The sequence below is a fragment of the Cinclus cinclus genome, chromosome 23 (assembly GCF_963662255.1).
Source record: "Cinclus cinclus chromosome 23, bCinCin1.1, whole genome shotgun sequence".
NCBI classification, from domain to species: Eukaryota; Metazoa; Chordata; class Aves; order Passeriformes; family Cinclidae; genus Cinclus; species Cinclus cinclus.
Window position 1 is genome coordinate 1,935,090 of NC_085068.1, and position 26,557 is coordinate 1,961,646.

Consider the following 26,557-nt stretch of genomic DNA (forward strand, 5'->3'; position numbering starts at 1 on the left):
TCAGATCTTGATCTCAGTCCGGAAGGTTTGCTGGACGTGCTCGGAGTGCTTGGCCGGCCGGCGCTGAGCCCGGATGGTCAGCATCCCGTTGTCCCCCAGCGAGGACGACACGGACGTGGGGTCCACGTCTTCGGGCAGCTGGCACTTGTGGGTGAAGGTGTTCATGATTGTGCCATCCGTAGCCAACTGCGAGGAAAAAATGGGTGAAAAGAGGCGATTTTGAGGTGAAAGCGGAATAGGGACTCATTATTCCCTGCGGTCGTCATTAATTAATGGTGAATTAGACCCCGCTGACTGTGGCTTCAGCTGTTTGAGAACTGGGTGGGAGCTGGGTGGTCCGCATCCCCCGGTGAGGATTTTGGGGTCCCCCGCTTTAGGGGTGAGCAGGGAATGGAGGGAGCACCCACCTTCTCGGCGTGCACCTCGATCTGGTTGTTGGAAGTGGTAACGATGATGTCCTCGGGCGCGAAGTCGCTGACGTCTACCGTGAACTGATAGGTATTCCCCAGGGTCTTCACCACACCCGTGTTACCGGGGCGAGCTGCTGAACAGGGTTTGGGGGCATCACAGCCTCGGCTTGCTGAGGATCCCCCCTCACATGCCTCCTGGGTGCGCCCCAAACTCACCTGGGAACCCCAAGGTCTCTCCGTGGGGCCGGACAAAGCTCCCGAAAACCTCCATGGTGCCGGCGGTAGAGGATTTCACCTTCACCCACCGCTTGTCCCCACCTGCGACCCCCAGCTCCCGCCGGGGGGAAGAGCAGAACCCCTTTTCTCGTTCTCCTCCCGGCGAAGGCGATGCCGGATCGGTTATTTCGGGATATTTCGACTTGACGAGCTTTTTAAAGCCTCGTTAAGGCTCCCGGCCGCCTGCCAGACCTCTCATAAAACCGGCTAAATTTAGGTCTTGCGCCGGAGACGGTGGAAATTTTTCCCCTCCCCGTCCCCCCCCCCCCCCCCCCCCAGCTCAACGCCATGGATATGCGATGCCTATTATTAAGGAATAATCATGCTAATTAATTAAAATACTTAACAAATCAAATCCTCCCCGCCGCGGGACGTACGTTGGGATTGGGAGTTGGGAGGTGGCGGACGGGGGAAGGAAACCCGGCTCGCTCCGGCCCGAGCGGGTCCGTCGGATTCGTCAAGGTCGTTTTTAATGAGCTCGTTTGCAAACTCAGTTGGGCAGCGGAGGCTGAGGCGGGAGGTCGGGTCACGGGGTGCTAAACAAAAGGGGGTGCAGTCCCCAAAAACGTCCCCGGGATGGAGCACCCCATCCCCGGGGGGCTGCGGGGGGAGAAGGAAGAGGAGGAGGAGAGGGTGCTGGTGTCGGAGCACAGCTGGAGACCCTGCCCCACCGCCCGGAGAAGGGTCCGAGGTGAGACCCCCCCACCCAAAGAGGGGGATTCTGGGGGCGGGGGCTTTTGGGGAGGTTAGTGCCCTGTTTCCCCCCTCGCAGGGTGCTTGGAGTGGGTGAAGCGGCAGCTATTCCGCGTCGGGGAGGATTGGTACTTCCTCTTCATCCTGGGGGTCCTCATGGCCACCATCAGCTTCACCATGGACATCATCATCACCAGGCTCCACGCAGGTAAACGAGGGGGGGCTCCACCGGCGTTTGGGGGTTCACCAAGGATATGGGGGAGAAATCTTTCGGGGGGTGCATCTCCCCACACCTCTCCTGCAGCTCACATGTGGTTGTACCGAGAGATCGGGGACATCGGGGTGCTCAAGTACCTCTCATGGACCCTGTACCCCATGGCACTGGCCGCCTTCTCCACCGGCTTCTCCCAGAGCATCACCCCGCATTCCGGAGGTGAGCCAGTTGCACCCCGACCTCCCTGGCTCCCTAAAATGGCCCCTCGGTAATAGGGGACCCCTAAAATTTGGATCCTGGCTCCCCCTCCCGGCTCCAGGTTCCGGCATTCCGGAGCTGAAGACCATCCTGATGGGCGTGGTGCTGGAGGACTACCTGGCCATACAGAACTTCGGAGCCAAGGTGGTGGGGCTGACCTGTACACTGACGTGCGGCAGCACCGTTTTCCTCGGGAAAGTGGTGAGGAGATCCCCTTCTGAACTCCAAAATCCCCGACGGTTCAGTTGGTGCGGGGTGGGGGGGATGCTCAGCGCTGTGTCCCCCCCACAGGGTCCCTATGTCCACCTCTCTGCTATGGCTGCAGAGTATCTGGGGAAGATGAGGACCACGGTCGTGAGGGAGTATGAGGTGGGAGTGCCACCGCCCAAAAAATGAATGGAGGGATTTGATTTTACCCCTAAAAAGTTGGGGTTGTGCTTAACCTCCCCTGCCCTACAGAACAAGTTCAAGCAGCACGAGATGCTGGTGGCAGCTCAAGCCGTCGGGGTGGCCACAGTCTTTGGGGCGCCCATCAGCGGTAAGGACCCCCCTAATCCCACTCTAGGCACCCCTAAACCTCGCCCTGATCCCTTTCCCTGTTTTTCCAGGGGTGCTTTTCAGCATCGAGGTGATGTCCCCCCACTTTGCTGTGCGAGATTACTGGCGCGGCTTCTTCGCTGCCACCTGTGGTGCCTTCATGTTTCGGGTCCTGGCTGTGTTCAACAGCGAGCAAGGCAAGGCAGGGCAGGGAGGATGTGCCCCTTCTTCCCCTTTACCCTCCCCCCGTGGCATTTTTGGCGTGCTCACCACTAACCCCTCACCCTCATTCCTGTCCCCCCTCCCAGAAACCATTGCTGCTGTTTTTAAGAGTGACCTCAAGATTGATTTTCCCTTTGACCTCCTGGAGACCTTGTTTTTTCTGATTTTGGGGTATGAAGGGTCTGTTTTAGGGGTGCTGCCTGTGCTCTGCCTGTACCTTACCTGCCCTCTCCTCACAGGACCATCTGTGGAATCATGGCCTGTGCTTATCTCTTCTGCCAGCGCTGGATGATGGTGGCCGTTAAGAAGAACCGGCTGACAGCCAAGCTCTTGGCCACTGAGTCCGTACTGGGCGTCCATCCATCTGTCTGTCTGCACCCTGCACCCTCTCTGTCTGTGTGTCCATGCCGTGCAGGCTCTGCGTGTCCCTGTGTCCTTCCCATACACCCTGGGTATCTGCATGCCTCACATGAAGCACCCTGGCTGACCCTGTGTCCCCCCCTACACCCTGCCCCTCCACTCTGAGTATGTCTACCGTGTACACTCTGGTCATCCATGCATCCACTCCATACACCCTCCACATCCACTCCATGCACCCTGAGTGGCCCTATGTCCCCTCCCTGCACCCTAAGTGTCCCTATATCCCCCTCATGCACCCTGCTCACCCCACCCCATCCACTCTGGGTGGCCATGTGTCCATCCTGTGCCTCCATATGTCTCCCCAGTGACCCTGGGTGCCCTGATGGCACCTGGTGCCCTTATGCACCCTGTTCACTATCCCCATCGACCCTGGGTGTCCCTGGGTCCCTCCTGTCTGTCCATCCATCTGCCCCCATGTGCCTAGCCCTCTGTGTTCCCCTGCAGCAAATCCGTGTACACGGTTCTGGTGGTGCTGCTCCTTGCCTCCATCACCTTCCCGCCCGGGCTGGGGCAGTTAATGGCCTCCAGGGTGAGTGGGGACACATGGGGCTTCCTGGGGACCCCAAAACCTCCCAACCTGAGCGGCGGCTCAGGGTGTCCATTTGTCAATCTGTCTAGCTCACCATGAAGGAGTATCTCACCTCCCTCTTTGACAACCGCACGTGGGGATTGCTGGCCCTCAACGCCTCGGGGGTGGCCAAGCCTGGGGAGCTCTGGCAGGAGTGGGACCATCCCTCTGCCACCATCTATGGCACCTTGACCTTCTTCCTGCTCATGAAGGTAACCATGTCCCCCAAGCTCTGGGTGGACACCCCCAATACGGTGTCTCCGTGGGGTGACCCCCCCAGTGATGCTGGTCCCCCCAGTTCTGGATGCTGATCCTGGCCACCACCCTGCCCCTCCCAGCTGGGTACTTCATGCCCATCTTCATCTATGGTGAGTTGGGGCTGGGGGACATGGGGAGGACAGCCAAGCCGAGGGGGGACATGGGAGGGACAGCCAGGCTGGGGAAGGGGTGCAGGGGGTTCATTCAGCCCTTGGAGTGGGGATACTGGGGGTGAATCCAGACCTGGAGGGGTACATCCAGTCTGGGGATACAGGGGAAGCATCCAGCTCCGGGAGGGCTGCAGGAGCGTGGTCACCTCTACCTCCATCATTTTTTGGGGGGGATTCAGGGATCTCCCCACCTTCCTTCCCCTCCCAATTTTAGGCGCAGCCATCGGGCGCCTGATGGGGGAGGTGGTGGCCCTGCTTTTCCCACGGGGGCTCTATTCAGAAGGACCCCCACGGCCCATTATTCCTGCTGGCTATGCCCTGGCTGGTGAGTTTGGATATACTCATGGGAGGGGGGACACCCACCCCTATCCCCTGACCCCCATCCCCCCCACCAGGAGCAGCTGCGTTCTCGGGCTCGGTGACCCATGCAGTGTCCACGGCCCTCCTGGTGTGCGAGGCCACCGGGCACCTGGGCCACATCCTGCCCACTGTGCTGGCTGTGCTGGTGGCCAATGCCATCAGCCAGAAGAACCAACCGTCCTTCTATGATGCTGGCATCATTGTCAAGAAGCTGCCCTACCTGCCCCCCATCCGCAGCCGGCACATCGCGTAAGCCCCTGCCCCAAAAATCCACATTTTGGGGGGATTCTCCAGGAAATGATGGAAATTTGGGGGTTTTGTGCTCCCCAGCTCCTATCGAGTGGTGGTGGAAAAGTTCATGGAGCGCCAGGTGGTGGCCTTGGCCAAGGGGGATGGTTTCCAGGAGGTGCTGGTGGCCTTGGATGCCTCTGCCGATGCCGAGTACCCCGTGGTGGAGAGCACAGGTGGGATGTGGGATCTGGGGGGTCACTGTCACCATGAGGGGTGGCCAGCAAGTCCCTGGCCCTGTGGTGGCCCTTCCGTGTCTCCTCATGGTGTGCCCCCAGTGCACACTGGATATTCCCATGCTATCTCCGTACCATGCCCACGCTGTCCCTATGGGGTGTTCCTGCAGTGTCCCCAAACTGCTCTTATGGTTCCCTTTGATGTTCCCAGGCTGTCTTGTTCCCATTGGTGTCCACAGGTTGCGCCCTCAATATTGCTATGGTGCCACCTCAATATTCCCATACTGTCTCCATGGTGTCCCCATGCCATTCCCTCAATATTCCCATACCATCTCCATGGTGTCCCTGTACTGTACCAATGCTGTCCCCATCCCTTTTGGTGTCCCCATGCTGTTCCCTTGATATTCCCATTCTGTCTCCATGGTGTCCCTACAAAGTGTTCCCTTAATATTCCCATATTGTCCCCATACTGTCCTCATACCTTCACCCTTCTGTCCCTATGGGATGTCCCCAGTACCTCCCCCTGTTATTCCCATACTGTTCCCTTGGTGTCTCCCTGGTACTCCCATGCTATCCCAATACTCTCCCCTCTCTCCAGGATCCCCCACTCTGGTGGGCACTGTCAGCAGGTCTCAGCTGGTCACCTTCCTCCAGAGCCCCGAGCATCCCCAGGCTCCCCAAGGGGAGAAGGTAAACGGGGTGGGGGGCACTCTGCCACACCCAAAAAGCTGCTTTTCCACCCCAAAATTAACATGCCACCTTTCTAAAGCTGGCCATCACGGGGACACTCGGGGACAACTGCGCCATCGAGCCCATCATGCTCCAGTTCTCCCCGTGGACCTCCTTGCACCAGGTTTGGGGAGGGAAATGTGTCTGGGGAGCACCCCCCCAGGCGTGTCCCACTGAGGGGACACTGCAAGGGTGGCTCTGTCCACACATGGCCCTGTTGTCCCTTTCCCAGGCCTATCACCTCTTCCAGCTGCTGAAACTGCAGCGAGTCTTTGTCACCCACTCTGGGGAGCTGGTGGGAGCCGTGAGCAGAGCGGAGGTGAGGGGGGAAAATGGGGGGAAAAGGAGAAGGGAAGGTGGGGGAAGGTCCCTGTCCCACCTCCTCTATGCCCTTGCAGCTGCGGAGAGCAATCGAAGACCTTGCCAACCCCAAGTGATAACGTTTTGGGACCACAGGGGAGCCCTTCCCAGAGATGTCCCCCAGGAAAAGAGGGGGAGTCCTCACCCGCCAGATGGTGTGGGAGGTCTGGGCTGGGGGCACCGGTTCTCTGCCAGTGTGTTGTGCATTAAACACATCGACCTACCAGTGCTTCCTCCCCCTCCTCCTCTTTCTCCAGCCCACCGGTTTCTTTTTTGGGGGGTCACCCCTTCCCAAACTCAACAACAACGTTTAAAACCGCCAGTATCACCCCAAAACTGCCCAGGACATGCACTGAAGTGCCCCAGTCTCTGTGACACCCCCCTCTGCTGCCCTCCTAAAACTATCAGCACATAATTATCCTTATTTTAATTACTGCAATTAATAAGGTGGGGGGTGTTTAGTGACCCTGCAATCCAGGGGGAGTGGGGGGGCTAAGTTCCTCCCCCCCCCCCCTTTGGTGACCCCCGGGCTGGGGCGCAGCGGGTATGGGCGGTGCATCGGGCGCTAACGAAGCCGTAATTAAGCCTGGGGGGATAATTAGGTGCGCCGGGACAGGTTGGGCAGGGCTGGCATGCCCGGGCCCGGCGCAGCACGGGTGAAGCGGGGTCAGCGCCACGCAGACACCCCAAAAGTGGGGCAGGAGCTGGGCTGGGCTCCGGGCTGGGCGCTGGGAGCGGGGCTGGGCGGCGGCACCCACGGGAGGAGCGAGGGGAGCGGTCCGCAGCCCCCTTGGGGGCTTGGGGAGGTTGGGTGGATGCGTGGTCAGCGCCCCCAGCTCTGTCCGTCACCCCAAAAACCCCGCTGTGCCCGTGCCTCAGTTTCCCCACGGCATCCCCATGCCCTGGGCTCCTTGCCCGGTCCCGCCCTGGGCACACAGGCGCCAGGGGCTGCCAGGAGCTCCGGCCCGGGCTGTCGGCCCGTCCGGCTCCTCCCGCTGGACTTTGAGCCGCGATCGAGGGACTGAAAGCGACAGACTCGCGACACCCACAGGCCACAGTGCCCCCACCTTGGGTGAAACGCCCCCAAAACCGCGGCTTTGGCAGCACGATGTTGGTCCGCCCTCACGGGCCGCCCGCCCCTTATTATGGTTTGGGGCAGAAAAAAATGTCAAACTCCTTGTTCCGGCGTTTTCCTAACCCGTGATTTGCAGGCTCCGGGTAGCCGGCGCGGCCGAGCTTTGGCTTCGGGGGAGCGGTGGGGGAATAAAAAGGCCAAATTCCTCGTGGGTTTTGCTGGGGAAAGAGGCCCCGCATGGGAAACACACCAGGAGCAGTGTGAAACCCCTTAAAATCCCTGATAGCCCCCTAAAAACCTGTAACCCCCTTAAAAAAACCCTCATTAACCCATTAAAACCCCTAAACTACCCCACTTTTAAAACCCTTTTAACCCCCTCTAAAAATCCCTAAATAAACCCCTTAAACAACATTAAGAATAACTTACAACCCCTTTAAAGCCCCTAACATCCCTTACACACTCTGATAGCTCCTTAAAATGTCCTAAAATGCCTAAAAACCCCCAAAACTTTAAACTTCCTTAACTGCCCTTTAATGCCCCCCCAACCCCTTTAAAAATCCTCAAAGCACCTTAAAAACGCTCTTTACATCCTTTAAATTCCTTTAAAAATGCCCTTAAAACCCCTAAAATCCAAGGGAAACCCTCTCTCCTTGCCCCCCACATTTCCTCAATCTCTGTGAACCAGTGGGAAAACACAATATTCTAGAAAAACAAAAAAGACATTTTTATTCAAAACCCCAGAACAATCCCCATAAATCCATAAAAAGGGGGGTGAAAAAGCAACCAAGTTTTTTTCTTTAATTTCCCCCTTTTTCTCTCTCCCAAACCTGACACGACTTTTAAATCCTCGCAATAAATATACAAAAATAGAATAAATTAGGTTAAAAAATACAAGGCAACACTGGCAGAACAGCCTTAAAGGGGAACAAAACCACCCAAAAACCCGGTGGGAGAGGAATAAATAGGGAGAAAAAAAGCAAAAATAAATCAGTTTTGGGACCGACCCCTTTTTTCTTGAAATGTGGGGGGGGAGTGGGGGGGCTGGAATAAGAAGAAAAATCCTTCCCCCGGCTCCAAACAAGCTTGAAATTCCATTTTTTTTAAGGGGGGAGGGAAGGGGCAGCACCCGTTTCATCCCCAGGTGGGGGGACAATATCAATAACACTATAAAAGAACGCTTAATAATTACAAAAATAATAAATAAACCCCTCGGGGAGGAGTGGGGGTCTTCATGTGGTTTTCTGAGGGGTTTGGGGTCAGCCTGGGGCCCCCCCAGCTCCTGCCTGCTCCTGCAGCCCCAGCAGGCTGTAGGCGATGCGCTTCTGGTGGCCCGGCAGGCGCACACCAATCCGCTTGATGTCCCTGGGAAAACAGGAAAAGAGTCAGGACTGGTGGAGCCACGAGCCTGGAATGGGGCTGGGAGGGGCTGGAGCCAGCGATGGCTGCACACCCGCTTTGGGAATCCCCAGGAGCAGCGTCCTCAGGGTGGGGATGGATGGCTGGGTGGACACAGCTCTTCCCAAGGGATGGAGGGCTGGACATGGCTCATCCCAAGGGAGGGATGGATGGATGGACGGACCAACATGGCTTATCCCAAGGGATGGATGGATATGGCTTAGCCAGATGGATGGACGGATGGACATGGCTCATCCTGAGGGATGGACAGACTGACATGGCTCATCCCACTGGATGGATGAACACAGCCCATCTCAAGGGACAGATGAACAGACACAGCTCATCCCAGCCGCTCTGGCCTATGAACATGTAACTTTATCCCATCCCTTGGGCCACCAAGGCCACAGAAGTAGTTTCCATTCCCAGCACCTCCCTGTCCCATGGGAGCCAGAGGGGGAGTATGAGGACAGTGTGGGGACAAATCCCAGGGACAGCAGGGGAGTGCTGTGGGGACAGTCTGGGAATTTCAAGGGGACAGCACAGGGATAGGGACTCACTCGCTGGTCATCTGCAGGACCTTCTCGATGGTGCTGTAGCCCGAGGCCATGAAGGTCTCTGTGTACTGGGGCATCCGGATGGACTCCAGCCACTCCGGGACTGAGCGGAACGGGACGCCCTCAGAGCCACTGGTGCTGGGGAGCCGGATGGACACCCTGCGGAGACAGATGGGGGAAAATGCCGCAAAAATGGAAAGACGCAAAAAAAAGTGGTGCAGAAATGCAAGGCTGGAAAGCAAAAGGACAGAAACTTGATGCAGGAAGGAAACAAGGCAAAAAAAAATGATTCCACAATGGAGGGATGTAAAAAAATAATGTGAAAACGGAAGGTGCAAAAATTGTGAAAATTGGAGGCTGCAAAAAATGGCGCAGAAAGGTGAGGATACAAAAATATTGCAGAAATGAAACAATGCAAAAATTTATGCAGGAATGGAAAGGTACAAAAATAGTGCAGGAATTAAAGGGTGGGAAATAGAGTTGCGAAAACGGAAGGACGGAAAAATAACAGAGGGTTGGAAAGATGCAAGAAATAACGTGAAAACAGAAAGATGAAAAAGTCTGCAGAAATGGAAAAGTGAAAAAAAAAATGCAAAAAACTGTGTGAAAGTGCAAGGTTAAAACAATGATCCAGAAATGGAAGGGTGGAAAAACAGTGCAGAAATGGGAAGATGCCAAAAAAAAAAAAAAAAAGGAAAAAAAAAAAGAAAAAAAAAAAGAAAAATGGGGATGATGAAATGATGGTGCAGAAAATGAAACTATGTAAAAAGTGGAAATATGAAAATGGGGAAATTCCAAAAAATGATGCAGAAATGGAGATGTCAAAAGCAGCGTGAAAGCACAGATGCAAAACCCAACCCAAAGCAGCACCACGAGAGTGCAAAGAACGATGCACAAAATGCGAAGATGAAAACAAAATTATGCAAAAAAAAAAAAATAGAAGACTCAAAGATGTGCAAGAATCAGAGAATCCCAGACTGGTTTGGTTGGAAGGGAGCTTAAAGCCCACCCCATTTCCCCCTTGCCATGGCAGGGACACCTTCCCCTATCCCAGATTGCTCCAGCCTGGCCTTGGACACTCCCAGGGATCCAGGGACAGCCACAGCTTCTCTGGGCAACTGCCCGCCTCCCTCTTCTTGCCCCCCACTTCATCCTGGCACTCCCTGCACGCACCGGGGGTCGAAATCTGCCAGTGCCTTGAGGGACTCGGGGGCGCGGATGAGTTTGTCGAGGATGCTGACGATGTCGGCGAATTTGGGGCGCCGGCAGTGCTCCTGCTGCCAGCACTGCATCATCAGCTGGTAGATGGCTGAGGGGCAGTCCAGTGGTGCCGGGAGGCGGAAGCCCTCATTGATTGCCTTCATCACCTACAAAGAGGAGGAGGGGGAACATTAAGGATAGTCCCCCCAAAAAAAGGTGTTCATTCACAGAATCCCAGAATGGTTTGGGTTGGAAGGACCTTAAAGCTCATCTAATTCCAGCCCCTGCCCTGGGTAGGGACACCTTCCACTGGCCTTGAATGTTTCCCAAAACACTGATGATGGTGGAGGGTGGGCTCTCACCTCATGGTTGGAGAGCTCCCAGTAGGGCCGCTCACCGTAGGACATCACCTCCCACATGACGATGCCATAGCTCCAGACGTCACTGGCAGAGGTGAACTTGCGGTAGGAGATAGCTTCGGGGGCTGTCCAACGGATTGGGATCTTCCCGCCCTACAGCAACATTGGGGTCAACCCTGCACCCCCAAAAAACCTCCCCACCTTGTTCAACCACCCCAATATGACCAACCACCCCCTCACCTTGGCCAGCCACCCTTCCATGACCAACCAGCCACCCCTCCCTGGCCACCACCCCACCGCAGTGACACTCACACTGGTGGTGTAGGTGGCTTCAGGGTCATCTTCCAGCACCCTTGAGAGCCCAAAATCAGACACTTTGCACACCAGGTTGCTGTTCACCAAGATGTTCCTGGCTGCCAGGTCCCGATGGACGTAATTCATGTTGGCCAAGTACTTCATGCCAGCGGCAATGCCCCTCAACATTCCCACCAGCTGGATGATGCCAAATTCACCCTCTTTTTCCTGGGAAAAAGGGAGAATCCAGTCTGGAATCCACCTGTTGTCCCACCTCCTGTGGTAAGTGTTGGATGTTCCACCACCCCATGGTCATTGCCACCATGTATCACCTACCCGCAGGAATTTATCCAGTGCCCCGTTCTCCATGTACTCTGTGATGATCATGAAGGGCTTGTCTGTACAAAAGAAAGACCCCAAAATAGGTAAAATCCCCAAAAAATATCCCTCCAAGCCCCCCCAAGTCATCCCCCTAAAAATCTCTAAACCTCCCACAAACCCCCCAAAATCCTTAAACTCCCAAATACCTAATGTCCCTCAAAAAAAAAACACCCCCCCAAAACAACCCCAATGCCTCAAAGATAACAGAAATCCCCAAACACCACCAAAAACCCAAACCCTCCCAATTCTCTCCAAAATCCCCTGACCCCCAACTCCCCAAAAAATCATGTCCATTAAACTTTCCCAAAAAGCCAAAAAAGTTTCAACCTCCTTGCAGACCTCAATAAACCCCAGCAGCCAAATCCCAAAATAATTCCCCCAACTCCTCCAAAAATCCCCTAAGCTCCCCATAAAACCTCCCAAATAAACCTGAAAGGTTTTAATTAATTTTTTATTAATTCCATCCCCAAAAGATCTCCAACCTCATTCCCCAAAAAGACCCAAATCCCCAAAATTCCCCTTTGCACCAGTGCTCAGAACACCCTATTTTTACATCACATTTTTGGGGTGTTTTGCTGGGAAATTGGGGTGTTTTTTGAGGCGGGGACAGGACATAGAGGCCACTCACACTTGGAGACGACGCCCTCAAGGCGGATGATGTTGTGGTGGCAGAACTGTCCCATGATGGTGGCCTCGCTCAGGAAGTCCACACGCTGCTTCTCTGTGTACCCCACCTTCAACGTCTTGATGGCCACCGACACCTCCTTCCTGCCACGCTTCAGGGTGCCCTTGTACACCTCCCCAAATTCACCTGCTCCGAAAATTGTGGTCCACTCTTAGCCCCCCTACCTCACCCTGATTTTGGGGTGTCTCTGGGGGAACAAAGCCACGCACCGGCACCGATGACCTTCTGGCGGGTGATGAAGGATGGAGGGATCTCAGTGGTGAACTTGAGCATGGCTTGGTTGGGGTCTTCGTAGGTGTGGGGGTCAACATAGGTCTTGAGGGGCTTCAGCTGGTCTGGAGATGTCAAGGAGGGGGTCAGCACCCCTGTCACTCCCCCGCCCATCCCCATTGTCCCCACTGTCCCATGGCTCACCTGACTTGGAGAAGTAGACATCCTCAGCTGATTGGCGTGGCCGTGGCCTCCTCCTCCTGTGGAAAAAGCAGCCCTTTGTCCCAAAAGATCATCCCTCACCCATATTTGGCAGTGGGACAATTAAATTTTTGGGGTTTTTGGGGGTCTCAGGGGAATTTTTCCCCTTACCGCCGGATGATGCAGAGGAGAGCGGTCAAGAGCCCGACAACAACAATGACACCAGCGACGCTGCCGGCAATGACGGCAGTCGATGCCATGGCCTCAGAACCTGTGGGGACCGTCCAGGTGAGCCCTGCTCCCCCTGGAGCCCCCACCTCTCACTTCCGAAAGCCCCTGGAGTCCCCATCCCACACTCCTGACACCCCAGGCCCCTCCTCACCCTCGGGCAGGGTCTCGAACTCGTGCTGGGGGCTGAAGGCCCCGTGGCCGTCGGCAGTGAGAGCCTGGACCCGAACCACGTAGGCGGTGGCTGGGGACAGCTTGGGCAGGGTGACAGAGGTGCCCTCACAGCGCAGCACTGAGTAGCTGTTCTCATCCACCTGGGGACATGGCAGGGTAACATTGGGGTGACACACAGGGAGGGGTGGCATAGGTGGGGCAAAGATGGAGGTGATGTGGGTGAGGTGACATGGATGGGGCAGGGATGGGGAGGTGACAGGGATAGGGACAAGGATGGAGGTGGCATAGATTGGGGCTGATGTGGATAAGAGCAAGGATGGAGCAATGACATAGATGGAGATGTGGATGGAGATTGCATCAATAGAGGTGACACAGGTGGGGGCAAGGATGGAGGTGACACAGATGGAGGGGTAGGTTTGGGGGTGTCAAGCTGTGTCACCTTCTTGCTGTAGGTGACCTCATACTTCCAGACCCGACTCTGCTGCCGCAGTGGCACCGTCCAGGACAGGACCAGGCTGGTGGCCGTCCTTCCATCCAGGCTCACTGATGTCACCCGTGGGGGCTCTGCCGTGGGGACATATAGGGATGTCACTGAAGTGTCCCCAGGGGATCAAGGGATAGCAAAGAGGGATGGAAAAATCACAGAGGTGTCCCCATTGGGGACAAGGACACCACAAATGTGTCCCCACCACGGAGAGAAGATGTGGGAAACTATTGGTGTCCCCTCACCCGTCTGGTTGATGCTGATGGTGGTGCTGGCCATGCTGCGCTGGTGGCTATAGGGGGACACCCCGTTCTGGGCCTCCACGGTGAAGGTGTAGTTGACATGTGGCTCCAGGTCGGTGACAGTGACCTCTGTCCCCATGAGCCCCCGGGGGGGCTGTGAGAACCGCACCCCCCCGTCGCAGGGCCGGCACTCACCACTCTCGAGCCAGCACTGCTCGCAGGTGACACTGTAGGTGACGTCCTTGCGGCCACCGGGGTCAGCAGGGGGGGCCCAGCGCAGCTGCACTGTGGCCCCCAACCCCAGGGCTGTGACAGCCTGGGGGGGTGAAGGGGGACCTGTGGGGGACACAGCGCAGGGTCAGGGGACAGGGCAGTGCTGTGTCACCTCAGTGTTCCCCCTCTGGAGGTGACTTACGGGTGCAGGGATGCTCCAGGGGGTCCTCAGGGGCCCGGAAAAATCCATCCTCACATGGGCAGGTGGCGGCAGCAGCCATGGCGGGCAGGGTGTGGGGGGGACAGGGCTGGCAGCCCCCTGAGGACACCACGGCCTTGAAGGTGCCTGGGGGACAAGCTGGGGGGGACACAAAATGACACTGGTGAGATCCCAAATCCCAATCCCCATCTGTGGGATCAGGCAGGTGGGGAGGGAAGCACCCCCCAGAGGAGTTTAGGGGGGTTCACCTCATTTTGCAGCTTCTTTACTATTGGGGAGCCCCCCCCCCCCAAAACCACCCCCCTCCAGGTTGAGTCCTGATGCACTCACTGCATGAGTGATGCTGCAGGGGAATGATCCAGGATGGGGAATTTTCCAACATCTCATTTCTCCAACTCAAATGAGGAATTTTAGGGTGTTTAATCTTATTTTGCAGCTTCTACTTTATTGGGATCTCCCCAGCGCACCCTCCACCAGTCCAAGCTCTCCCACACTCACTACACTGGTGATGCTGAAAGATGAGGATACAGGGCTGGGAATTTTGAAGCCAAAACCTCATTTCTCCAACTCCAAATTGTGAATTTTTAGGGCATTTCACCTCATTTTCGCCCTACCCTTCTCCCAGCTGAGCCCTCCCACACTCACTGTACTCAAGGCTGAGGATCCAGGATTGGGAATTTTGGGGCCAAACCCCCACCTTACCCCAAGCACGCACCAAACTGGCCTATCCTCAGTTTACCCAGTCCATACCTTGGCAGGTGTCTCCCAGGCTCTGGAAGCCGGTGCGGCACAGGCACTCCCCGATGGGCACGAGCCACTCACCGTCGGCATTGCAGTGCAGAGCAGGCGCCTGCTCGGCCACTGCCTCGGCCACGCACGAGCCCCGCACCTCGGCCAAGGTCTGCGAGTCCACCCCAGCCACGGTCTCCGGGAACTGCGCCATGCCCCGCACAACGGCTGGGCACCGCTTGTAGTAAACGCGCACGGAGAGCAGCGCCACACAGGCGCCCAGATCCTGAAAGGCCAGGTAAAAACCTTTCCTGCGGAGTGGCCCCACCGACCGCACCTCCATGTTCAGCTTCACATTGCGGGCAGCGAAATCCTCCTGCACGGTGATCTCATCCGGAGCGATGGTGTCGATCTTCTTGAACTGCCGCTTCTGGAAGTTGGTGCCGTAATCCACGTCAGACTCGGCATAGTAGAGGTTGAAGGTCTCCTTGCAGGAACCGCCGCCGGCCGTGGGGAAGCTGTTGCAGTCACGCACAGTGAACTGCAGCTCGATGAAGATGCGCTGGGCCACTCCACGGTAGATCCAGTTGGTGCGGAGCCAGTTCTCCTGCTCGCCCTCCAGGACGTTGCACACGGAGTACATGTAGATCAGGGAGTCATTGAGGACATTCTGCAGCTGGTCCCACTGTCCCCGGAGACAGAAATGGGGCTGTGGGGGGGAACTGAGGCACAGCCCCCTGCCCCCAGGTATGGGCTTGTCCTCATCTCCTTCCCCCTGTTCCCATCCCCATGGAGGTCCCCAGGCACATCCCAGAGGTCTCTAACCCCATGGATGTCCCCAGGCACATCCCAGAGGTCTCTAACCCCATGGATGTCCCCATGTCCATCCCCATGGGTGTTTCTGGTCCCATGGAGGGTCCCAGTCCAATTCCAGTGGAGGTCTCCAACACCACAGGTGTCCCTGTCTCCAAGCCCATGGAGATCCTCATGACTGTGGGATGTTCCTGTGGAGGTCCCTGCCTACAGATGCTCATGTCCCAGTGGATATCCTTGTCCCCATTCCCATGGATGACCCCAGGCCCATCTCCATGGATATCTCTATCCTCATGGAGAGCCCCATCCCCATTCCTGTGAAGGTTCTCAAAGATGTCCTTTTCCCCATCCCCATGGCTGTCCCCATTCCCCATGGAGGAGTCCCCATTCCCCATCCTGGTGCTGGCCAGTAGGGCCAGATGCCGGATCCATGGGTGCTCACCCCTTTTCCGTAGGGATGGGTGAGCCAGCCCAGCTCCCCATGTGCCTTGGCAAAGTCCAGCAGCACCACTGTGGGAGAGGAGAGAGGACAGGGCCATCAGGAGAGTCACCAGGACCCACAGATGGCCCCAGGACTTTCAGGTGCCACCAATACAACCTCCTGGTTCTTTAATGTCCCCCAGGACCCACAGACGTCCCTCCAGGACACATGGACAGCCCTATGGAAGTCTGCAGGATGTGCAAACACTCCTGGGATCCACAGATGTCCCCGAAATTCATGGAGGTCCTGGGCACCGACAGATATCCCTGGGACCCACAGATGCCAGGAGGTTCCATAGATGTCCTCAAGACCCCTGGATACCCCTAGGACCCATGGATCCACCCCATTCCCACAGATGTCCCCAAGAGTCATGGATGTCTCCAGGACTTCCAAACAGTCCCAGACCCCAGAAATGTCCCGTGGACCCCTCTGAATCCCTCCATTCCCGGCAGATTCCTCTGGAAGAAGCCCCCCGGGGCTGCCCCCGCAGGCGGAGAAGCCGCGGGGGCCGGCGGGACCTGCCCTGTCACGCCGAGGGCGGTGGCCGGATCCAGCGCCAGGAGAGGAAGAGGAGGCCGGACAGGGAGCGGGCCCCCCCGGTGAATCACCCCCCAGGAATGTGCCCGGACGCCCGGGTTCAGCGGCGAGATGGGTCCGGCGGCACGGGGCAATTTCGGGACCCATGGGCACCCCACTTCCCACGGCTGAACACGGACGAGCTCGTGGCGTGTCCCGAGAGGGTCAAGGCTGAGGGGGGACACCAAAAGCTGCCGGGGGGGACACGAGCGGCTGCACCATCCCCCCCGCGCCGTGGCCGGGGTCAGGAAGGATGCCGGGGCGGATATCCCGGTTTTCCTGAGGCTGGAAATCCCCCCCGCGAGCCTCCGGAGAGCGGAAAGCGGCGGGAGCCAGAGCCGGAGCGGGCGGGAGTTCCCTGCGGGTGCCCCCGGGGGTGGCTCTGGGGACACTCCCAGGGCGGGGGCTGCTCCAAGGGCGCAGCACCCGCGGGAGCTCCCGGGACAGCGCCGGGGCCGCACCCCCGTCCCGGGAGTCACCTGTACCCACAGCCACCATCATCAAATTCTCCGTCGCCTTCGTCACCTGGCCACGGCCGCCACCACCGCCAGTGCCACCGTGAATGTAGCCAGCAACCGCATCACCACCCTGAGCGCCATCCCCGCGCTCCGGAGCCGCATCCCCGTCCCATTCCCGTCTGCAGCCGTTGTCCCTGTCCCCTACCCTGCCCTAAACCGTCCCGATCCCAATATTTGTCTGATCCGAATACTATCCCATTCCCCAAGTGAACTCCAGTCTCACCCCCGCCGTTCCCATTCCTGTCCCCATCCCAATCGCACCCCCATCTCAACCTTAATGAGAATCCCAATCCCAAAATTAATCCCATCCCCTCCTCAGTATCAATCTGAACCCCAATCATAATCCCAAAATGGATCCCATCCCAATCCAAATTCCCTCCTCTTTAATCCCCTCCCCACCTCAGCTCACCCCAAATCCCACTGGATCTCACCGCGGAGAACCAATCCCACCTCTCTCTACCACTTTCGCTTTCCCCCCCACGCACTTTTTAAACCCCAAATCCCAATATTCCCTCCTGGGAAACAGCACTTTGGGAATACACCCCAAACCACACAGATACCACGGGATGATCCCCTCTGCTGTCCCCTGAGCACTTCCAAACCCCCTAATTTTAGGGGTTTTTTACCCCATTTCTAGTTTTTAGGGAGTATTTTCCATCCCAGCTTCTGATTTATTTGCATTTGGGGCTGGATTCTTCCACTTTACTCTCAAAAAGGATGGACTAAATCCATCAGAGTTCATAGAAACAATCTTAAAAAAATTCAGTGTATACACAAAAAAAGTGATTTCCCCCCTTTTCTTCTGCTCAGCCTTCCCAAAATAAGCCCCAGAATCACTGGGGGAAGGGTTGAGAGGTGGAGGCTGAGACGCTGCTTGTTTTTTCCCAACAATTTTTTGGGATTTTCCTGACATTGTTTTCCAGCTCTCCGGCCGGATCCAACCCGGACCTGCACCACCCATGGGAAGCAGTCCATTTTAAGGTGATTTTCCCCCTTCTTTTTTTTGGGGGGGGGTGTATTTTTAAATTCCCCTCCCCTCACGCCTCTGCCAGCTTCTTTTGGAGACTCGCGGCAGGATCTGGCCCTGGCGCGTCAGTCGGACACTCGGCACGGGGAAATTGCCCCTAAATATCAGTTTTTCTCTTATTTTAGCTTCCCCTCCCCCCCCCCATTTATATACTTTATTCTCTGTTCTAGATCTTCCCCAGTTATAGCTTTTCCCTCCCTGTATTTTTAAACCCACATCACCTTTTTAACTACCCCCTCTTACATTAACTTTTGGCCCTTAATTTAACGTTTCCTCTTTAAATTTAAACTTCTCCACCTTAACTTCAACTTTTCCCCTAATTTTAACCTCCCCCTGCCCCCCAAACGCGCTCCGGCACCTGCAGGTTCCCCACCGCCCCCCAAACGGTGGGGGGAGGAGGGGGAACCCACACCACCCTTTACCCTCAGAGCGCTCCCCGCGCTCCCCAACTTCTTAGCTCCCCCCAAACCACCCGATTTTACCCTCAAACCACCCCACCCTTGGCGCTGCCCACAATAAAAGAGTTTTGGGGCGCTCCCCCACAAAAAAAAAGTTGGGGACTCACCTTCCTCGGCGGCCAGGGGGCTGAGGGCGGTGAGGAGGAGAAGAGTGAGGGCTGGGGGGGTGCCCGCCATGGCGGGGCGGTTCTGGGGGTCCCGGGCTCGCCCCACGAGCGGCGGCCCCGCGGGGAGTGCGGGGGGTGTGAGGTGCGGGGCCGCGCGCCCGCTCCTGTTCATTCATGCCCCGCTGACGTCACCGGCCACGCCCGCTCTTAAAGGAGAAGGAGCCGCACCCAGTACGTACCAGTACCGCACCGGGAGGGCGCGCGCCCGAGGGTGGGACGCGGCCGGGTGGAGGGGCGGGGGGTGTGGGAGTCCCTTCAAGGTGGGGCATAGCCCTGGAGGGGGTTTAGGGGTCCCACAGCCCCGCGAGGATCCCCCAGGCCCGGCCCCGAAGGGGTGAACGCCCCCCCCCTTTCATTCATGAATCGGCGTGGGAAGGGCGGGGGGCGGCAGCCAATGGCTGCAGGGGGCGGGGCCACGCCGTTACTACCGGCCACACCCCCCCGCCCAGCAGTCCCATACTGGAGGTCGGGGGGGGACCGGTTTGGGGGGGCTGCCCGGTCCCCTCCGGCCCCAGCGCCCCAAATTCTCAGCACCACCGTTCTCATAATCCCGCAGTACCCCAAATTCTGCATCTTTCATAGCATCCCAAATCCCGCAGCACTCCCAACCTCTGTAGCACCTGCAGCACCCCAATCTCATCACCTCTAGCACCACAAATCCCCCAGTACCCCAAAGCAACTCAAATCCCACAGCACTCCGTTCCCATAATCCTTCTGGAACCAAATCCTCCAGGATCCACAACACACTAAATCTGCCAAGACGCCCAGCACGCCCATTCCCTGAACCCATTGAACCCCAAATCTCCCAGAATCTGCAGCACCCCCATCCCCAGGATCCCAGTGCACCCCACACCTCCCAGCACCTGCAGCACCCCAAATCTCGCAGCACCCACCTCCTGATTATCCCATTGCAATCCCTATTTCCCAGCACCCCCAAATCTTCATTATCCCAGCACTCCAAATCCCCAGTACCCCACTCACCCCAAATCCCCCCAAACCCCCCACCCCACGCATCGGACAAGGCAGGCCACCAGGGATCTTTTTCATAGAAAATCACTGCTTTAGCAAAAAAATACCTTCACCCCTCCCAGCCCCCAAACCCGCTCCAAGAGGGAGTTCATGTGGGGGTGTCCCCCATGTCCACCCGGGTGACGCCGGCGGTCACTTGGTCGCGCCGCCAGAGCCCCTCGACCAGGGCGTCCAGGACAGGGGTGACCCGGGCCAGCCCCGCCCGCGCCCCACCGGCCCCTGGGGTCCCCCCGGCCCGCAGCACACGCAGCCCCCACGTCCCCTCGAAGGTCCGCACATCCTCCTCCGTCACGGCCGCGTGTGTGGCCAGGTCGAATCTGGGGTGGGGAGGGGACAAAGGGTCAAGGGAAACAGCAACACCCTGGAAAATCCCCCCAAAACCACCCAAGATTCATGGAGACCTGTGAACTCATCGGTGTAACGAGGTGGGAGTGTTCTCTGCCTGCCCAGGGGTGAGTGGTTTGAAATCTGGGGGTGCAAACCTGATTGTGGGGGGCGACACAGGGTCAAGGGAGACACCAACACCCCGAAAACCCCCCAAAAAATACCTAAAGCGAAATGGGAATTGTGAATCCTTTGGTGTGGTGAAGTGTTCCACATTCTCAGCCTGCTGAGACAACAAGTGCTGAGAAATCTGGGGGGTGGGGGGGTGGCAAATCTGACTGGGGAGGGGGGGAACATAGGCTCAAAGGAGACCCAAAAAAACCTCCCCAAACCCTCTGTAAATAACTGGCAACTGTGATCCCCCCAACCCCCTAAAAAGTCAATGGGAGTTGAGGACCCATCAGTGTAATGAGTGTTGCACATTCTCAGCCTAACGAGGCATTGAGTGGGGGTACAAACCTGCTTGAGGAGGAAGGGGGACACACAGGGTCAAGGGAGACACCAACACCCCAAAAATCTACTTGAGGGTGGCAAAACTCCCTAAAAATAAGCAGGAGCTGTGAACCCATTGGAATAACAATTTGTGCATGTTCTCACCCTGCTGAGATACCAAACGCTGACAAACCTGGGGGTGCAAACCCCCTTTTTGGGGCGATAGGGGGTCACAGTGTCAAGGAACATGTAAAAAAAAAAAAAAAGAAAGCACCGACAAAAATCAACAGGAGTTGGGAATCCATCGGTATAAGGAAGCGTGCCCGTTCTCAGCTCCTGCCATGCCAAGCGCTGAGAGCCCCGCGGGTGCGACCCGTCCCCACGAGGTGACTTTACCCCCCAAGGGGGACGCCCAAAAGGATACTTGGTGCCCACGACTACCCTGATGAGGTCGCCGTCCCCGGGGCTCAGCACGCGGTCCATGAGCGCCGGCAGCTCCTCGAAGGATGCGCGGTCCGTGAAGGAGAACAGAAATAGGGCGGCGTCCGCCTCCTCCTTACAGGCCTGGGGACGGGGACATCCCCTCACTGCGGGCTCCTGGAGGTGTCTCCCCCACCCAGAAACGCGTCCCCCGCTCACGGGCAGCAGGTGCTCGAACTTCCTGAGCGCTCCGTCGCCGCAGTCCCAGAGGTGCAGCTGGAACAGCACGGGGCGGCCGCTGGCGAGGGGCTTGGCTGGCCAGAACAGCGTGGTGGCCTCGATCCCTGCGGGACACGAGGGACCGTCATCCCCCGGACCCTCTCGGGACACCCCAGGCTGTATCCAGGGTCTCGAGGTGGCCGTGGTGGCCTCGATCCCTGGGGGGACACGTGGGATCTTCACCCCCCGAACTCCTCGGACCTCTCAGGCCGTACCCAGAGTCTCGTGGTGGGCGGGGGGCGTGGAGGTCCCCCCCAGCCAGGCCACCAGCGCCGTCTTCCCGACGCCGCTTCTCCCCACCAGGAAGAGTTTGTAGGTGACAGTGGGGACAGCTAGGGCGGGCGGCAGGGCCGGGCGCTCCAGCAGACCTGGGGAGGGGGCTCAGGGTGATTCTGGGGCGGCTGAGACCCCGGCTTGGGGGGAGCAGGGGGGTTACCCACCAAACACTCTCCGTTGTTTCTTATGTAGGATGGAGTCCAGGTAGGGGCGGCCGGCGAGGGACAGGAGCCAGCCCGGCTCCAGCGCCCGGTCCTGCTCTGCCATGGGCCCCCAAACCTGGGGGACAGGGAAGAGCCCCCCCTTCCCATATGGGGTCACTGCATCCCGCAGCTGTGGGGTCCCCTTCTGACCCCACCCCAGGGTCCAGACACCCATCCCAGGGTCCAGGCACCCTCCCCAGGGTCCCTAAATCTTCCATTGTGTCCCTAAACCACCCCCCAGCATCCTCCCATGGGGTCCCCGACACCGCTCGGTGGGATGCCTAACCCCCTTTCCATAGGGTCTGTGCCCTCCCTATTGAGTCCTAGCATCCTCCCATGGGGTTCATGACCCCTCTCTGGGGTCCCTGTGCCCCTCTGGGGTCCCACCACTCTCCCATGGGTTCCCTGACCCCACCATGGGGGTCTCTGTGACCCCCTGCCACCCCAGTACACCATCACAGGGTCCCTGTTCCCCCATAGAATCCGTCCCCCTATCCCCGGAGTCCCTGCAAACCCTGCGGGGTCCCACCGCCCTCCCATGGGTCCCCTGCCCCTCTCCGGCTCCTGTGGCCCACTTTGGGGTCTCGGATCCCCCTCACTGTCCCACCACCCCCTCAGGGTGTCCCTCACACCGGAGTCCCTGCACTCCCTTATGGGAGCACCACCCATAAGGGGTCTGTGCTCCCCCAATCGACTCCGTGCCCCCACAACATTCAAAAGGGGGAGAACCCAATCCCCCGTCCCCCTCCCCGCCCCCGCTGCCCCCCAAATCCCTCCCATACATTGCCCCTACACCAATTTTCTCGTGCGGTCCCTTTAAGACACGACCCCGCCGCCCACCTGAGGCCGCTTCCGCCTCGCCTTGACGTCACGAAATAGGCGGGCACACACAGAGAGCACGCCCAGTTGCCGTCGCGCGTGCGCGGGTGAATTGAGGTGACGTGATGACCCCGATCCTGCGGATTTTGGGGGGTCCCCATCCCAAATTACTGACAATGTAATGGTTTGTGGGTCCCCATCCCCAATTCCTAGCACTGGCGGGATTTGGGTTCCCCAACTGCCCGTTTCTCCACGCTTTGGAGTCCTCATCCCTTACCACTGACACTGGAAAGCTTTGGCATGTCCCACACTGGCAGGACTTGGGAATCCCAATTTTCAGCCCCAGCGGGCTCTAGGATCCCCATCCCCAATTCCCATCTCCAACAGGCTGTGCGATCTCCAGTTCCCAGCACTGGCAGTATTTGGGGTCCTCACTTCCAGCCCCAACTACTTTGGGGTCCATGTCCAAAATTTCCAGCCCCAAGAGGGCCCAACAATTCCCAGCACTGGGAGGCTTTGGCATCCCCAGTTACCATCTCCAGCAGTCGTTGGGATCCCCGTTCCCAGCTTCCATCCCTAAGAGGGTTTGGTGTCTCCAGTTTCCAGTGCTGACAGGCTTTGGGGGTCCCCATCCCTAATTCCCAACCCTGGCAGGATCTGGGGTCCACAGTTTCCAGCACAGGCAGGACTTGGGCTTCCCATCCCCACTTCCAAGCCCTGGCAGGTTTTGGGGTCCCCATCCTAAACTGGGTTTGGGATCCCTGGGTCCTACAGGACCCAGCTCCAGTAGGCTTTGGGATCCCCATTTTCCAACCCCACCATGCTTTAGGGTCCCCATCCCAAATTTCTGTCTCCAAGAGGCTTTAGTGTCCCAAATTCCCGGTGTTCCCTTTTGCCTTCTCTGCTGCTCCAGCATCCCCTGGCACAAGTATTTCCTCTTTCCTACCCAAAAAGACCCCAGACCCCCCCCTTTCACCCCTAAACTTGTGGGGAGCACAGCAGTAATTCGCCCTCCATGTCATTCCCATCCCACCCCTCCCCAAAAGCATCAACCATCCATTTCTTTTCCTTTTTATTTGTTAAACCACTAAAAATTCGTCGGGAAGGGGGGGAGGGACCCCCATGACCCCCCCCCCAAAATGTACACAAGATTTTAAATATCACTGAAATTGCTTCCCATTGCTGCACTTGGCCCGGGAATGATGGCGGGGTGGGAGACACCTGAGTTGCGGTGGGGGGACACCTCGCTCACAGCACCAGCAGCTCCCATGGGATTCGGGGGGCAGGGATCCAAATTTGGGCTGAATGTCTTGTGAACGGCACAGAACACGCGTTTCCTGACCAGGGGGATTCCGGGAGCGGTGCAGGATGCAAATGCTGGCAGAGCATCCCTCAAGGGATGCTCTGTAAAGCGGACATCAAGGTGCCGTCCATCCCTGGTTTGACTCTTTTTTTTGGGGGGTGGATGACAAAAAACATGCAAAGGGGACGTGGGAATCGGTGCCGAAGCCTTGACTGCCCTCCCCACGGCCACGCTTGGAAAATGAATATTCCACAGCTCACCCAAGGTGCTCCTGAGGTCTGGGGTTTTTCTGGGGGAAAAATTGCATTTTGCTTTCCCTTAGGACAAATCAAATCATTCTGGGATGAATGGGAGAGGTGGGATTTGATGAGGGATTCATTTACAGAGGTGGAAATGCCACGGGTGAAGCAAATCCCTCCCCATCCCCATGTGGCTGGGATGGGATTTAAGGCTCTGACCGGCAAAAAGCTCAGTGGGAAAGGAGAACAAATATTTAGGGAAGGGACCACATCATGGCACTGCCGGCTTGGGGAGGGCTCCCAGTTTTTAGGGTGCTGGAGGTTGCTGACCAAAACCTGGCAGAATCCACCCTGTTTTCCCCCCATCTGGAAAGGACAGGGAACGACGGGGGTTATCCTAGAAGGACGCACAGGTTCAATCCCTTCGGATTTGGATTTAATCTTTGCGGAAGGAGGCACGTGCAAATATGAGGTGAAGTTACTGCATTGAGGCTGCCCTCAGATTTACCAATATCTGTCCTTTTCCCTGGAAAACCCACCCTGTTCCCAGGCTCCAAGGGGCTGCTTCAGCCTTGAATGGGTTTGGGCCATTGAATGAAATGAAACCTTTAAGTCTAGAAGGGAACTGGCAGACAAGTATGTCAGTTTTGGGGGAATAATGGGATTTTCAGAGTATTTTTTCTGGTCAGAGGGGATCAGGGCTGATCCTGAAGCCTGATCCAGCAGGGCAGGGAGAGGAGGGATGATAACAATCAAGATTTTTGGCATTTTGACACAAAAAAAAGTCCTTTCCTCCTCCTTTTGGTCCTGCCTGGAGGACAGGGACAAGCGACAGGTGAGGTAAAATAAAAGGCATTGTGTTTGTGTTAAGCAAAGGTTGGCAGCGCTTTGAAATTCCCAGTGGGATATTGCTGTTGTTTTCCTGATGGAGTCGAGCATGGAATTTATCAGGCTAACAGCCTCCTGCCTGCTGGAATTTGGATTATTCCTATAAAACCACTTCTACTCACAACCCATGAGGAGTTTCGGACAGACCAAGACTTGCAAACACCTGGAAAATAAACCCAGGAAGATCCTGGCTGGCAGAATTCCCTAGCTGCTCACCCCAAATCCTTGGATCCTTCCCCACCTGTAAACACAACTCGCTCGACTGGGGTCTTACTGGGAACTGCTGGGTTTACTTGGACTGGAGGGTTTACTTGGACTTTTATTGGTTTCCTGCTCCCTAATTCACAGTTTGAATGCCTGCCTGTGTCGGGAAGGGGCCTGGGAAGGAGGAAGAGCTGTGGGGATGGAGGGGACGGGTGGCGGCGGCGGCTGTGGGCCGCATTATCTCTTTGCTCGCACAAAGTACAAGGCATTTGTTTTGGGGTAGTATTTGACATTTTGTTTCTTGTCCATGAGGCCACCAAATATGATCAACTCCCCTCGGCCTTGCACCACCGTGTGTAAACTGGTCTCAGGCGGCCCCACCACAGAGCTGCTGTTGAACACTTTCCACTTGACTCGTCCCTGCTCCTTGGTATCCTTAATGTCCAGCACATACATCTGCATGGGCTTGCAGTTCATGCTCTGGTACAGTGGCTTGCCCACATTCAGTGACTGCGGTGGGTGGTGCCCAAGGCGCCGGGCGATGGGGGGCAGTGAGTGCCCCTCGCCCTGGGCAGCGCCTGGTCGCGCTGAGCCCTGCTCGGCACACGGGGACCCTGGGGACGCCACCAGGGGAGGGCTGAGTGCGGCTGAGGCCGAGGTGGCTTTGGAGGAAAGGGCTTTGACGGCCTCGAGGCTACGGCGGAGTGCGCTGGGGGACACGGCCCCGGGCAGGGTACTGGCAGCGTGGGGTGGTGTGTGGATGCCGTTGGTGTGCTCCGGAGGGTTCCGTGTGCCCGCTGTCCTGCCCTCCACGCCGTCCAGCTGGCACAGGAGGGACGTGGGCTTCTGCTCCCAGCCCAGCTCTACCGAGGCCAGGCGCAGATCCCTCTGCTCCGGCAGCGAGCCCCGGCGCGGTGCCAGGGCCAGCCCCACCTTGAGGTCGAATCCCTCGGCAGCCAAGGGGGTGCTGGGGGACAGGGCCTGCACGGGGCTGTCCAGGGCCGCTCCCGGTGACACGGTGCCGCCGTTGAGCACCGGGGAACTGTCCCCTCTGGCCGGGGACAGGCTGCCCTCCCGCGAGCCTGATGGTGTCTGCCTGCGGGGCCGCAGTGTGCCCCAGCGGCCATTGACACAGGGAGCCTCGTCCGAGTTCCTGATGGGAGACTGGGAGCGGAATTCCCGCGTCTCAGGCACCAGGGCGGGTGGCGTGGCGCTGATGGGAGACGGGCGTGAGTTGAGGCTGGGGCTCAGCGGGGCTCTCCCGCTGGGAGCTTGGCTGAACACCACGACGCACTGTCCCACCTGTGGGGAGAGCAGGAAACACACATCAGAAGGATGGCATGTTTGCACAGCCCTGCCCCACGTGACACAGCAGGACATGGGGACACACACACAGAGCCCTGCCCCACGTGTGACACATGGCATGAGGACATGCAGACACACACACAACCCTGCCCC

At 57.6% G+C, this 26,557-nt stretch overlaps 5 protein-coding genes across 11 annotated transcripts in view; 1 reads left to right on the top strand and 4 right to left on the bottom strand.

Moving 5' to 3' along the window:
* On the bottom strand, positions 1-681 carry HSPB7 (heat shock protein family B (small) member 7). The gene is made up of 3 exons (XM_062507701.1): positions 627-681; positions 408-544; positions 1-186 (listed from the first exon to the last, which is right to left on the bottom strand). The coding sequence occupies exons 1-3, from the start codon at positions 679-681 to the stop codon at positions 1-3; spliced, it is 378 nt and encodes a 125-aa protein (XP_062363685.1).
* A 581-nt stretch (positions 682-1,262) lies between these two features.
* On the top strand, positions 1,263-6,016 carry LOC134052762 (chloride channel protein ClC-Kb-like). The gene is made up of 19 exons (XM_062507395.1): positions 1,263-1,377; positions 1,459-1,587; positions 1,684-1,812; positions 1,913-2,052; positions 2,143-2,220; positions 2,311-2,389; positions 2,460-2,585; positions 2,697-2,781; positions 2,850-2,951; positions 3,475-3,559; positions 3,649-3,810; positions 3,897-3,966; positions 4,241-4,351; positions 4,422-4,635; positions 4,717-4,850; positions 5,449-5,540; positions 5,620-5,703; positions 5,812-5,898; positions 5,978-6,016. The coding sequence occupies exons 1-19, from the start codon at positions 1,263-1,265 to the stop codon at positions 6,014-6,016; spliced, it is 2,061 nt and encodes a 686-aa protein (XP_062363379.1).
* A 1,744-nt stretch (positions 6,017-7,760) lies between these two features.
* On the bottom strand, positions 7,761-18,739 carry EPHA2 (EPH receptor A2). The gene is given in 19 exon segments (XM_062507735.1): positions 7,761-8,376; positions 8,967-9,122; positions 10,137-10,330; positions 10,526-10,675; positions 10,835-11,044; positions 11,153-11,214; positions 11,826-12,008; positions 12,092-12,217; positions 12,297-12,352; positions 12,465-12,564; positions 12,676-12,835; positions 13,135-13,259; positions 13,425-13,757; positions 13,837-13,992; positions 14,605-15,268; positions 15,839-15,906; positions 18,564-18,654; positions 18,657-18,701; positions 18,704-18,739. Coding segments are annotated over 19 exon segments (3,021 nt in total). The 3' UTR covers positions 7,761-8,270.
* Positions 18,740-19,737: 998 nt separating this feature from the next.
* Positions 19,738-22,505, bottom strand: CPLANE2 (ciliogenesis and planar polarity effector complex subunit 2). 5 transcript variants are annotated; one of them, XM_062507567.1, is made up of 5 exons: positions 22,487-22,505; positions 21,608-21,746; positions 21,383-21,535; positions 20,893-21,232; positions 19,738-19,969 (listed from the first exon to the last, which is right to left on the bottom strand). In XM_062507567.1, exons 2-5 carry the CDS (start codon positions 21,708-21,710, stop codon positions 19,741-19,743), a joined length of 825 nt encoding a protein of 274 aa, XP_062363551.1. In that variant the 5' UTR covers positions 21,711-21,746; positions 22,487-22,505; the 3' UTR covers positions 19,738-19,740. The 5 variants fall into 5 exon arrangements, with proteins under 5 accessions (XP_062363551.1, XP_062363550.1, XP_062363549.1 ...); XM_062507566.1 differs by lacking the exon at positions 22,487-22,505 and having other exon boundaries at positions 20,893-21,032; positions 21,108-21,232; positions 21,608-22,147; XM_062507565.1 differs by lacking the exon at positions 22,487-22,505 and having other exon boundaries at positions 21,383-21,499; positions 21,608-22,147.
* Positions 22,506-23,642: 1,137 nt separating this feature from the next.
* Positions 23,643-26,557, bottom strand: part of FBXO42 (F-box protein 42) — a 44,490-nt gene continuing 41,575 nt past the window's right edge. For all 3 annotated transcript variants that reach the window (XM_062507620.1, XM_062507618.1, XM_062507619.1), the window contains one exon: positions 23,643-26,401. In XM_062507620.1, the coding sequence (XP_062363604.1) occupies positions 25,337-26,401 (1,065 nt within the window). In that variant the 3' untranslated portion in view covers positions 23,643-25,336. The remainder of the gene's footprint in view (positions 26,402-26,557) is intronic.